Below are 14,425 nucleotides of genomic sequence, written 5' to 3' on the forward strand. Positions count from 1 at the left end.
GAAGTCAATAGAAAAACGGATCAAAAACGGATGCACACAAATGCATCCATTTTTTGCAATCCGTTTTTTGCAAAAAACTGATCCGTTAAATGGATGCTGAAAACGCAGTGTGAACGTAGCCTAAACAGTATACCTGCATCCAATATAACATGTACTGTACTAATACAAGAAGAGCCAACCCTCAACCACACACTTTATAAATGAAATATTTCACTTAGGCATCGGCCTAAATGCCCACATAGTGATAAAGACAACAGGTTATAATCTAATGGCGACCATTAGCTATCATTTCTCCAAGCTCCAATGTCACTTTAAGGCAACACTACAGAAGCACAGCTAAAATTAATGCACCGCTACCTGTAATAAGTTGTTGTGGAGCTGTAGGAACAGATTAATTAAAGAGAAGAGAAATGTGAAGAAACACCAGGAGACTGCAGAAGGACCCGAGGCTGATCTCTGAGCCTCCATGGTATACAGTGTAAAACGTGACATGTGGAGGAGGATTGCAGCAAGAACCATATATAAATATATATATAAAAGAAGAGGAAACAAATATAAGGTTTTACCTTTACAGCAGCTTGAAAAATAAAAGTCCGGACGTGTGTACGGAAAATAATACGTATCAGCCATCAGGTTAAGCTATGCAGCAATTTCATTATTACTAAAGTCGTCCTTAATTTATGGTTCTTCTTGAAAAATATATATTATTCTATTGGTCAAGCTACAAAATAGATTTTTAATGGGAAAACTGCTCATCCCAGACAACACATACCTGAATGAGGTGTCAGCTGCAGAGGACTATTATAGGTGATTTTCTAGCCCGATCCCCTTCCAAAATGGCTTAATATCGCAGCTGTAAGCCACATTTGATGCTACTTTATAGCAGATAAATAAACTTGGTGACAAAATGTGAGATATCGGTATAATATAAAAAGCATAAGCCTGAAAACTGTGTGGAATCCGCTTTCCATTACTTTTAATAGAAACAACCATTAGGTTCACAGTCTATGGCTGTCTCCATGTTTTCCTGGACTCCCTAGGGCTGTATCCAACTTCTTCGGCCACCAGTAATCGAATGGAAGATCGGACTTGAGCATGCTTGGGTTGTGCTCATCTCTAGTGATCATCAATGTTATCAGTATTTAGCTCCTAGGACTTTCTAAGACTTGTTTATACCGGAAGCTGCTTTTCTCAGCCACTGGGAGGGACAGCTTGACTGTCTGTTTCTAGTATTGTGTAAGCTTTACTGTAATTGTTTTCAGGATCTCTGGTCCCTTATCGGACTTTTTGGTTCCAAATAGAAGAAATTTTCTTACCTATAAGTAAAAGCATTTTAGTATAAGGTGTATGGGCATCTTAAAGCGACTCTGTACCCACAATCTGCCCTCCCCCAACCACTTGTACCTTCACATAGCTGCTTTTAATCCAAGATCTGTCCTGGGCGCTGTTCGGCAGGTGATGCAGTTATTGTCCTAAAAAACAACTTTTAAACTTGCAGCCCTGTGCCAAACTAGTGTGGCCTAGAGTGTCTATGCCTTAACCTTGCACTGCCTCTCTGGCCCTGGCAGAATTTTTCCTATTCCTCACCAGTTTGAACACTGCACAGGTGCCTTAACGATCCAGCACATGTGAATAGGAGAAAACCTGCCTGGAGCATTCCTAATGATGAAAAGGGTGGGGAGGAGGGACAGAAAGATTGTCCCAGCCTAATGCATAGACACTCTAGGCCACGCTAATTTGACACAGGGCTGCAAGTTTTAAAGTTGTTTATTAGGACAATAACTGCATGACCTGCCGAGCAGTTCCCAGGACAGATTAAAAGCAGCTATCTGAAGGTACAAGCAATTTGGGGAGGGCTGATTGTGGGTAAAAAATCGCTATAAGGCCTGGATCACATGGCAAATTTGTTAGGCTAAAAATTTTGCTATGTGAAATCTGCATCTGAGATCCACATGTTTTCTTTTACATGGATTTACATAAAGACTTATTTACAAATATATAAATACATGTAAATCCCCATATGAAAAAGTCAAGATTTAGACTTGGAGATAGATGCTGACCGTACGTCCAAATCAGTGCGGATTATAACTTTATGAACAGACTCTAAATGTCTCATAATAATGTACTGTATACATTGACCTAATGGTTTCATACTACTCTGATAGAATTTCAGAGGCTTCCATCATACATATGTAACGCATCCCTGTATAGCAGAGGGACAAGCGTCACAGTATTAGTATGGCTCTGAGCTATATGGTAATTCTATATAGGGGCACTGCAAAGAAAGGGTGGTAGACAGCTTCCAGCAAGAAGCTGCAAGTCAGGAACCTGGAGAAAGATAGACATGTTCAAGCTCCAAGGCCTTATATCCTAAATGTTTTTTTAAAGCAGTACGGGAAAAGGGCAGAACACACAAGACTGTCAGGTCCTTATCTGCTCTCACATTCTGCAATTCTGCATGAGAAAAATTATTTGTCATTATTATGGAGGGATTTGAACCCATGCTGCTAAACACACCGCCCTGATTTGAAAACGGATGCGTTATGGGAGCAGCGACCAAAACAGCTCTCCTCCTCCTCCTCAGCCAAAAGCAATTTCTTTTTCTAATTTTAGTTATGCACAAGCCTGCGGGCATCATGAGCGTTTAGTAATTAGTTTTATAATTACTGCTGTTTTGCTCGCTGTCATTCAATTTTTCTTACAGCCCAGCCCGGGAATGCAATGTCTCTTGCCCACAGCTGTGGAAATTGCTCTACGATTAGAAAGCAAAAAAATAAATAAAAGAAACGGGGAGATAACGAACAGCAACAGTCTTTGTTGGGTGAGATGTGATGCCAAATTTTGCCTGTTCCAGTTAACCCCTGAAACAAAGAGAAATTATTTGCCTCTGGCTGTGAAGCGAATGGATAACGTTATTCCACTGGCTCAATCCCTGGTACATTTCTTACTTTTATGCTCTGTTCTATGAGATGACTATTATTATTATTTTAGATGAGTTTGTATCAAGGCTAACCAAATGACATTTTGACTTTAGAGGGGATCTGTCAGCAGTTTCAAGCCTTGGACCATGTGGGGGGTTTTATGTAAAGGACAGGAAAACATGACCGAGTAAAAAAAAGGCTTATAGTGTAATTGCAAGTGCCAAGGAGGCAGGTCCATAAAGAGGATGGTGAGTTAAAACACAACTAAAGTTTTGGTCATGCAGGTTGCTTTAACAAAAAAGTCCTCTAGCTTTCTAGACACTGCTACTGAAAGTGCCAAAGAGGCGGGTCCTTCATGACAAGTGCCCAGAAGTCTGGTTTCCAAATAGAACACTCAAAACTGAGAGGTGGAATCAGGTTACTTACAACACCAGTGACTCTACAATAGTTTTTTTTTTTTTACCATCATGCAACAGTAAGACAAGATCTATAGATAGGTCTTAACTTATATGTCTCCCCATCCTTAAAGGGGTTATGCAATTAGGTAAAATACATGTTTAATCATCCCCCTCTAGGAGACTAACAATTGATTTCCTTCTCCCAGTTCTGAGCATGTAGCTTTCTGCTGAAGACACAAAAAACTGTTCAGTCCTGCTCCCCCTCCTCTCTGAGACGGCTGATATAAACAAGTCACTGGCAGTGAACTCACTGGAATTACCTCACCCAGTATTACAAAGTTGAAGATATGGACTTGTTTACATCAGTTTTCTCAAAAGGGAGGGGGGAGGAGAGTTGGACTGAACAGCTCAGATACAGTTTTCTATGTCTTAGCAGAAAGCAGAAGGTTCAAAACTGAGGGAAGGAGACAGAAAAGATAAAGATATGTCTGGAATTAATTGTCTCCAAGAGGGCGGATGATTCAACATTTATTTTACCTAACCAGATAACCCCTTTAATATAAAACTGCCAGCAGTTTTGAGGGCTTTAAACCCCTCACATACATCCTTGTCTAGAGAACCTGATCGAAGGTGTGTATGCAATATAGAATTGTGCCTAATAAACACTGTGATTTCTACTAAAGAATCTTACCAAGGATCACAGCCAATGGATCATCTTCCTACGAAGAAGCAAGGATGGAGTCCATTGGGTGATCTAGCCAAAAGGCTCAAATACTGGAGTGTCCACTACACTTACCATCATACCTTAACATTTTAAAAGGAAGATGGAACACCAACGTGCGAGAAAATACTAAAATTGCTGTAACTACTTGTATGTTTCTATAAAATGGTCAGCAAATCTTAAACTAAAACAGGGATGTGAGCAACCCCAGAATACACTAAAAATGGGCACTGTTCTTAAAAAAAACCTATTGATAGGTCTATACAGATGAACTAAGGAACAAGTGCTCTGCCCCAAAAAAGAGCTATTGAATTGGTTGTCTGCATACTCACCTGCTTCGTTCCCCGTGCTACTGCAGTTACTGCTGTGGACATGTTACCATGCAGGAAATACCCACTCAGTGAGCCAGCCCAGCCAGTAGTTGACTAAGCGACTTGCGTGTTGAGATGTCACCAATTACGGTTACGGAGGAGGGATAGGGGCAAGTCCGTATTATTTTTTAGGGCACCTTAAATAGTTCTTACCTTGGACAACTCTTTTGTTCTGGAAGACACTCAGCCCTAGCTAGTATCTAACAAGAACAGTGGGTGTCTTTATTACTTTGTACAAATATAGGAACACTAGAGGTCTATGAAGGGATCATGACTATGATAAAAAGGGCTTTACCATCATCATAGAGAGGGATTCCTTAGTATAAGAGCAGCGAGACTATAGAGCGGTCTGTCTGATGGTTGATTTGTCAAAGTAGTTTTAAAGGGGTCCAAATGTCATGACCCAGGTCCCTGCTCAAACCAGGAAGCTGCCAAGGACCTGGGTCATGGCATGTAAGGTTTGCACAGCCAATCAGCGGGCCTAGTGGGGTCCCACCTCGGCCACTGACTGGCTGAGCTGATCTCACATGTTACAACCTGAGTCCCTGCTCAGACCACGAAGCGTCCAGGGACCGGAACGGTAGTACACAGTCACCAGCGCTGGAGAGGGGGATGTAAGAGCATGTTATTTCTTTTATCCTCCCCAGCACTAGCTAAAAAAATGGGTTCGGCAAGACTTCTCCTTTAAAGATTAGAAAACACCTATATGTCATGCCTCAAGGGGTAGTAAGTTCTTTCAATAAGAAATCAGAGCTAAACAACATTTAATACTGCACTGCGGAATATTTAAATAAACATTTATCGTTGCGTTCTGTATTGGCGGAAACTGCAAGGGATTGTGGGATCTCATACGATATATAAAAATTGTGGAAAGTGTCCATGTTAGGGTTAATGCCAGACAGCCTATGTTTGCAGCGCTGTCAGTCAATGAGCACGCCGGACTCATTAATCTGCCATCTTTGTTTACCTCATTGCACAGCCTGATTAAATGAATGATTGCTGACAGCTCTATGCATTTTTATTGTGCATACCCCGACAGCAAAGAACCGTTTAATGTCAGCTAGTATGGAGCTTAGAGCGAAAGGCGCTGGATCCGTGATGGGAGCCGTGCAACTTAGAAGCTTACAGTCTACAATGTGAAGGAAGGTTCTGCGGAAAAAAATCCTGATACATACAGGCAAACATAGGATGGATACATCTGTAATGCAGTCATTCGTAAAAGGAACATGTTATTATATGGTCATGGCCAGGATATAGGAGGAGCACAATAAGTGTCATGCCCTCAAACACTACTAATACCAAATGCTTCATTAGAGAAACAAGTGGCCCGGTTATTGTTGCTCTAAATAATTTGATATATAGGTTTGTAGTACCTGCTAGTTATGCATACATTTATAATACACTTGCTCTGAATTACTCTTTTTTATTTATGAGAATAAGTATATGTGCACCTATACTTGTAGAAGCCCGTATTCCAATGCTGTTTTTATTTTACCTCATTTGGTTGGCTAACTGCACTTTTACTTTTTCCTGATTGGTCAGATGAGCATTAACTTTTTTTTTTTCAAAAAGGGGTATGAACACTAGGCCCATTGGGGGGGGGGGGTAGTCTGATTGACACCCCTAAGCTTCATATTCACAACCCTGCTAAGCCTGAGGAACACCTCCTCGCCTTCTCATTGACACCCCAAACCCCCTGCCTGATTTACACTCCCTCAGCCTCATTTACACCAGTGACCAATTAATTTCCCTATACCCTCAAATTAACACCCACTGAGCCAGAATAACCTCTCCTCAGCCTCATATTCATAGCACCATGGGCCTGAATTACACATTCTCTACATTATATGTACACTCCCCTCAGCCTGATTTACCACCCTCTCAGACCAGATTTACCCACCTCAGCCTAATGTTCACAGCCCTCTCAGTCTCACATTCACACCCCTTGAGCCTGATTCCCCCCCTCAGCCTTATATTTACAGCCTGAGCCTGATTCAACCCCCACAGCCTCATATTCACACCTCCTGGGCCTGATTCACCCCCCTTAGCCTCATAATCACACCCAAGCCTTATTCACCCCCTGAGCCTGATTCACCCCCTGAGCCTCATATTCCCATCTCCTGAGACTGATTCACCCCTCAGCCTCTTATTCACACCCCCTGAGCCAGATTCACCCCTTCAGCCTCATACTCACATCTCCTGAGCCTAATACACCCCCACAGCCTCATATTCACACCCCCTCAGCCTGATTCACACCCCTTTAAGCCCAATTAAGCCCCCTATCAGCTTCATGCCCACACCCCTTGACCCTGTGTGTTCACCCCTATCTGTCTAATCAGGAAAAATGAAGTCAATTGACTTAACATTAAAACTGCCATATCTTGGGAAGGGGGAAGCAAAAAAATAAACACAGCATTGGAATATGAAACATTTAGTTTTTTACTTCTGATCACAGGACCTCTTAAATGAGGGAAGTCAGGTATATTATTATAGCTAAGTGTATTGCTAACCAGAACATAAAGTGGAGAGGAGTACAACACGGAACAAGGAAGCATATAACAATTTCTAGTTCTAAAAATCCCCCCCCCCCCCAAAAAAAATGCCTTTTTAGGTGCAAGTTCCACTAAGTTCTAGCATAACCAGTTGTAAAGTATATGCATGCAACACAATGATTTTATTGACTTCTAGGTAGCCCTCAGCATAGACATTTATTGCCATGACCTATGATGCTGGTTTAGGATTTTTAGTTATTATAAATCATGTGACGCACCTTTGACAGAGGTGTTGGGAGGTGGGCCTTCCATACGTAGGTTCCATGGTGGATCTCCCTGGTTGGCAAAATCTCTCATCTTTAGGTAGCTGATGGTCAACCGAATGATGGAGGCCTTATCCAGTTGACTGGTGATGGCTGCAGGGAGTGGAAGCAGTTTGGCAAGCTCATAAAACTCAAAATTTTCTTTCCCACGTCGGGAGCGAGCAGCATCCCGGGATTTCTCTTTCCGCAGGGCTTGTAAACTGTTGTGTTGAAAAAATAAATACAGAATTTACAATTTAAGGAGGCATCTCATATATATGTACAGGACTAAAACTTTGCTAACATTTACAAATATGGTATATTATGCCCACGGCCAAACACTTATCCACGTATTAGAGGATGAATGATCGGTGGGGACAGACCATTGGGACCTACAATGATCATGAGAATAGAAATCCTATGTCGAACACAATGAAGATAACAGTGATCAGTCATGGGCACTGCTGCTCTATTAAACTCTATGGGCATTATTAAAGGAGACCTGTAACCCCCCCGCGCCGTCTGACGCTCATAGAGAATGAATGGGGAGTCCGATGATCCGTCATTCTCTATGTGCATCCGACTCTCCTGTGAGCGCGCGCCGGGCTTCGGGTGCTCATGTCTCCGTGACCCGACCGGATCAGGAAGCGGGACTCGGCGAGATCAGGTGATTATAGGGGGCTGTAACGGGGGGTCGGGAGCCTGTCACCCCGGCACGGGGGGTGACAGGTCCTCTTTAAGGCTGAGAACAACGCTTTACTATCATCGTCAGGCCCATAGAGTTAAATGAAGTGAAAGTGGGCATATCCTACCACTGCTCCATTTAATCGAGCCACATGGGACCCCTGTTCTTGTGAGCAGAAGTAGTTTTCTATGAGGATTTCCTGCTGCACTGGACAGTTCCTGACATGGACAGAGGTGGCAGCAGGAAGCACTGTGTCAGACTGGAAAGAATACACCACTTCCTGCAGGACACACACCAGCTTATAAGTACTGGATGATTTTCAAATAAAAGTAAATTACAAATCTATATAACTTATAATCTGACACCAGTTGATTTGAAAGATTAGTTTTTTTCACTAGGGGAACCCCTTTAAGACCTGTCTTCTGCACCCACACAAAGCATTTGACAGCTTTTCTTGAATAGGTTTGTATACAGTAAGGACTGTTAATCACTGTATGTAGGCAGATAGAAATCAGGACTCACAGACCCAAAGGGGTCTCTTTAAGAGTGCCGTACAGATATACAGAGACTTAGAGGTCATTAATGCTCTACTGGGAATTGTTATAAGAAGCATATGCAAAGAAGCTCTCTGATGCCACCTATTGGAGGTGGGTTTCACTTCAAGTCAGTGTTTAAAAGGGGTTGTCCAGTGAAAATCTTTTTCTTCAAATCAACTGGTGTCAGAGTGTGGATCCAACTCCAACAGCCTCTTCACTTCCTACCAGACGCTGCACCTTATCCGATCACACAAAGTGGTGACTGGTGGCAAATGAAAAGGCCACAGCAACCCCTTCAATCAGCTGATCTCTGCTGACATCTCTGGCCGAGACAGGAACTGTCCAGAGCAGGAGAGGTTTTCTATGGGGATTCAGAGACAGAGTTCCTGTCTCAGCCAGAGATGTCAGCAGAGAGCAATGTGTCAGACTGAAAATAAAACACCATTTCTTGCATGACATACAGCAGCTAATAAGTATGAGAAGACTTAAGATTTTTTAATAGAAGAAAATTACAAATCTATATAACTTTCTGACACCAGTTGATTTGAAAGAAAGAGATTTTTGCTGGACAACCCCCTTTAACTTTTTAAAGAAGCCTTAGAACATGAACAAAGTACCTAGTAAGCCAGAAACTCCCAGAAAGGGGAGTCAATAAATCACATTGCTGAATCATAGAAAACAAAAAAACAATATCCCCCCACTATGCAATGCAGTCCTCAGCTAGGAAAGCATAGTAGACAACGGAATCTGACCCCTATAAAATAAAATAAAATAAAAAAAACACCCAAATTGCGCCCATCTAAACCTCGTATTTTAGTTTAGATGAGCTTTTTCTAGAAAACAAATATAGAAAGTGCTTGGCTTGAACTCTGAGACTGAACTTCCATCTCAACTTTTTTAATTTAGTATTTTGACTAGAATAATAAGTTTGTGGGGAAAAAAGTCATGCATGCAGAAGATGGTCTGTCTGAAATCTGCAAAAAAAACCCCAAATCTTGCACTGATTTAGGGTTAACTCGCTGAAATACCACATTCCTGTCTCTTTACATGTAGTGTCAGGCATGCACCAGGTTATGGATTTTCCTGAGCACACCTTCTATTAATCAATTACTCCAGCCGGGGAGACGGAGAGAGGCTGCTCAGCATCCCCAACTCTCCCATCAAAAATTCATCAAAGGCCGGAGTTCTGTGGCTTTGAAGCTTCCCTGCACCTCTCGTGTTTCGATGTCTAGCGATCAGAGGCACCACCCGTCGCTCCCTACCCTGGCCTCTGTAATGGGAAAGCTTGTTCTAACATGTTGAGCTTTCGCGGCATCTAACGGGAGAACAAGTGCAGAGGAGCCACTGCTGGGACTCCTTAGGAAACTATGGTGCTATTCATATTAACCAACTCACAGCCAAACATACCCTATGGAGGCTTAGTACTGTCCTAGACTCTCACAGGAGACATAAGAATATAGAGTAGCTCCCCCCCTCCAAAAAAAAAAATAAAAAAAATGTTCCTTTTTATTTCTGCTCAGATCACACTTTCCAGAGTAACTATCTGTATTCATCCTTATGAGATGCTCAATGTCACTGCCATAGGGATAAACATATAAAGTCCAGACAGCAGACACTGGACACTGTGGGATTCAGTAACAAAGAGCACATGATGCTGAGGAAGGACCAAGCGGAGAATACAATAAAGTTTACAGAAAGTTTTTTTTTTTTTAACCACATGATTGTTAAAAGTATAACTGTAATTATAGATGTCAAACGAGTCAATCTCTCCATTCATTACAGCAATTAATAAGGAGCATTTAGCACCCCGACCCTACGGGGTCAAAACTTTTGCCATATCTCTAGGACATGTCAAAAGTTTGTTTTAAGTTTTCTAAATGACAGATAAACGTTCACCTAGGCCACTAAACAAACCTGACATGCTGCCTAGTTAGCTGGTTTTATCTACTGTCTGCTTCCATGATCATTAAAGGAGTTCTTCATAGACTGAAAGGAAACTTTTTTTTTTTTGCTAATACATTGCTTTAATGAAAATACTTTGTCTAACTTTATTTTAAAAAAAAAAAAAAAAAAAAAAAAGGTTTTGTTACATATATATTTTTTTTTATTGGCAGCAGTAAGGAGTGACACAGGGACAGTGACTGCTGCCGCCAGTGTTTGTGTTGGAAACTGCAGGGCTATTTCACTAGAGTTTCTGATTCCCTGCTCTGTTCTAGCAGTGCCGCACAGCAATATTGCTATTCAGAGCAGGGTTTAGTTTCCTGCGTGTACTGTATATTCTTATATATGGTACCAGTTGTCATATCGGGCCGCCTTTGCACAGAGTGGTGACTGTTGGTATCTGTCACTGTACTAAAAGCATAGTGAGTCGTGTTAGGAATCACCGCTCCTTCTGCAGAGGCTGCTGGACACTGTGATCGTGTCTGGCAGCCTTCCCCTTCCTGTGTACTGTATATAAAAATATACAGGGAAACAGGACCCTGCTCTGAACATTGCAGCGTGGCAGTGCTTCTAGAGGAGGGGAACAGGAACTGCAGGGCTTAGATATGCAGGGCTTAGACAACCTTGCAGTTTCTAAAGCAAACATTGGTGGCAGCACAGGAGGCCGTGTCGCCCTTTACTGATTCCAGTAAATTGAAATTTAAAAAAGAAAACAAAAACGGCTATCCACTTTCTGGTTTGTTAAAAGGGTTGCTTGACAGTACAGAGTGTATTCTGGGATCTCCTATGTTAAACTGTAACGTGAGGAAAACTGGTAGTGTTCAGTGTCTTCCTAAATGATCCCCAAATACTCCAAATTTCTCCAGAATTCAGAGCCCAACAAAAGACAAGTTGGATAATAATAACGTAAAAGCAATTCACATCCATTTCACTGTTAGACAACCCTGCCAATCACTCAACTAATTCCCATACATTTACATGCAATAGAAAGGATGAAAGGCTTCCATGGCCACAACGTGAACATTGTAGTGGAACAATGGGCAAGTATGGAGGAAAATAAAATAAATATACCAAAAATAATTGGCTAAAATAATCAAACATAAAATAACATGTTTTAGGGTCCTATTAGACAAAGCGATTAACGATAAATGATCGCAAACGAGATTGTTTATCGTTAACCTGAAATCGATTACCATATTACACACAATAGTTGGTAGTTTCGATTGTTACTAAGATCGTTTACTCCATCTGATCCCAGCAAAAGAAGGAACGAATTGGAATTACACTGGACGATTGATGAACGAATGCGGAATTACATTGAACGATTACTGATGATCTTAGGGCCAGATCTAAATCAACAATCAATGACACACAAACGATTTTTCGATCACTACCTGCAATTACACGGACGATTATCGTTTAAATTCTAATGATGTAACGATTTTCCGCACTATAATCGGACCGTGTAATAGAGCCCTTATAGAAGGAGGAATTAGTATGTCAGCATTTAATCATATATAATACTGGGGGGATGGGGAACTTTCGCCCCCTCCCCCCCCCTGCTGTTGCAAAAAGACCTTTTTGCCATTTTTACAAAAAAGATAACTATTGACCAAATACCCAGGGGGAAAATGCCCCTGCAAGTCTATTTTATATCGGCAGCTTATCTTACCGAGAACACAAGGATTGGGCACTTGAATTTCGATGTGCCAGATTTTTCCCTCTCCTGACATCTGCCGACAGGGGAGTCTCAAGAGATCACTAATACACATTGGATGGTCTGCCAACCCCACAGAAATTGGCAGGGTCAACCAACAACTATCACACAAAACGATCTAGTGACCACCACCAGTGGTAATCTGAATGGTCACTGCATGTGGCCAGCCAATCGGTGATCAGCGATTTCTGATATTCTTATTTGGTGCACAAGGGTTTTATTTTCACACTAACAGCATGTACGAACCACACACGGCTCTGTAAGGTTTGCACCCTCAGCATTAGATTTTCCCCTTCCTCCAAGCAGTGTATCACCGGGACACTCAGCCTGTCGTGTTCTACAGCAGTGATCTGCCATTTATATCAGGCCAAAATACGCTGCTATATTTAGTTGTGAAATTGGCCTTTTATGTTCCTGATGTTTACAGAGTCGGGGAGAAATTAATGTTGACAGTCGCAGGCAGCTCATCTTAACTCTTACAGCACCGGATGGTGCACACCTCTCCACAGAGGAGCCGTATCTACTGCTTTCCTATGAGACATAATAAGAGACAAGACTGCAATGCTGACCAGTAATGCTATGCTACATCTTCCATGAATAATGTCGCTGTGAATTCACGTATAGATCAACCCCAATAACTAAACAAAAAAAAATAAATCAAAGTAAGAAAACGCAAAGACATTCCAAAAATAATCTTATATTACCGCCACCTGCTGTTTGTTTTCAATAGCTTTATTGGGTCCACATGATAAAATGTTCCAAGGTGGACAACCATGCTAAGAGTGTTATTACACAGGCCAATGGGGGCCCTATAATAACTGTAAATGAGCGCTGATCTGCTAGATCAGCGCTCGTTTACTGGCCCTATTACACGGCCCAATAATCGTTTAACAAGGGCTGCAGGGACATCATTACCGATGTCCTTGCAGCCCTTGCTAACCTGGCATACATTACCTATCCATGGTCCAGGGCTCCTCTTGTGGTCCGCTTCTCCCCGAGTCCCGTGTGCTGCAGCTGCTGCGGTCCTGGCCAGTGATTGGCTGAGCGGCCTGTCAGCTAAGATAGGCCGCTCTGAAGCTGCAGCGCGCGGGACCCGGGGAGAAGCAGAGCGCAGGAGGAGCCCTGAACCATGGATAGGTAATGTATTTTCTTTGCAAATAGTCACGCACCAGTCGCGCACCTCTATTACACATAGCGGGGCACGGTCAGTGCCCGAAAATTATGTGTCCAAACCTCTATCAACGATCAGCCAATGACAAGGATCATCAGCTGATCGTTGTGTTTATTACACGGAACGATAATCGACCGGATAGGGCCGATTCGGCCGATTATCATTTTGTGTAATAGTACCCGTAGCAATGGTTGCAAAACATAGGAAGCAAAGGGCACAGGGAGCTTGATGGTTACAAACACACAAGGTGTCCACGTATTACTCAGCTGCACAAAGGTAGGTATAGATACCCAAAATAGACAATAGTTCTGCAACCACTAAGCTAAATGGCCACCTTGGGTGTTTAAAATAGGCGACAGAGACAGGACTTCCAAGTGAATACAAGGGGTTTTTTAACCACACCAGTGCATTACGTTTCGGCTATATGGAGCCAGGGGCGGTCTTGGCATTTCTGGGGCCCCAAGCGAAGTTATGTCTGCCCCCCCCCCCCTCAACACACGCTCCACAACAATAGACCGCTGTGTGCTGCCCCCAGTAGTATATACCCCTCGTGCACTACCGCCAGTAATATATACTCCTCGTGTGCAGCCCCCAATAGTATATACCCCTTGTGTCCTGCCCCCCAGTAGTATATACCCCTTGTGTGCTTCCCCCAGTAGTATATAGACCCCTGTGTGTTCACCCAGTTATATATAGCCCCCCCGTGTGCTCCCCCAGAAGTATATAGACCTCCTGTGTGCTGCCCCAGTTGTATATAGACCCCCTGTGTGCTGCCCCCAGTCGTATATACCCACTGTGTGCTGCCCCCAGTTGTGTATATACCCCCTGTGTTCTCCCCCACTAGTATATAGCCCCCCTGTGTGCTCCCTCAGGGGTATTTAGCCCCCCTGTGTGCTCCCCCACTTGGATATAGACCTCCTGTGTGCTCCCCCACTTGGATATAGACCCCTGTGTGCTCCTCCAGTTGTATATAAACCCTCTGTGTGGTTCCCCAGTAGTATATAGACCCCCTGTGTGCCCCACCAGTATTATATAGACCCCTTGTGTGCTGCCTCAGTAGTATACAGACCCCTGTGTGCTCCCCCAGTTATATATAGACCCTGTGTGCTGCCCCCAGCAGTATATAGACCCACTGTATGTTCCCCCAGTAGTATATAGACCCCCTGTATG

At 42.9% G+C, this 14,425-nt stretch overlaps 1 protein-coding gene across 1 annotated transcript in view; it reads right to left on the reverse strand.

Moving 5' to 3' along the window:
* Window positions 1–14,425, reverse strand: part of NPAS3 (neuronal PAS domain protein 3) — a 345,000-nt gene that overhangs the window by 182,457 nt on the left and 148,118 nt on the right. The window contains exon 3 of the mRNA XM_069949688.1: window positions 7,182–7,426. Coding sequence (XP_069805789.1) covers window positions 7,182–7,426 — 245 coding nt within the window. The remainder of the gene's footprint in view (window positions 1–7,181; window positions 7,427–14,425) is intronic.

Source organism: Dendropsophus ebraccatus, chromosome 13 (assembly GCF_027789765.1).
Source record: "Dendropsophus ebraccatus isolate aDenEbr1 chromosome 13, aDenEbr1.pat, whole genome shotgun sequence".
Classification (NCBI taxonomy): domain Eukaryota; kingdom Metazoa; phylum Chordata; class Amphibia; order Anura; family Hylidae; genus Dendropsophus; species Dendropsophus ebraccatus.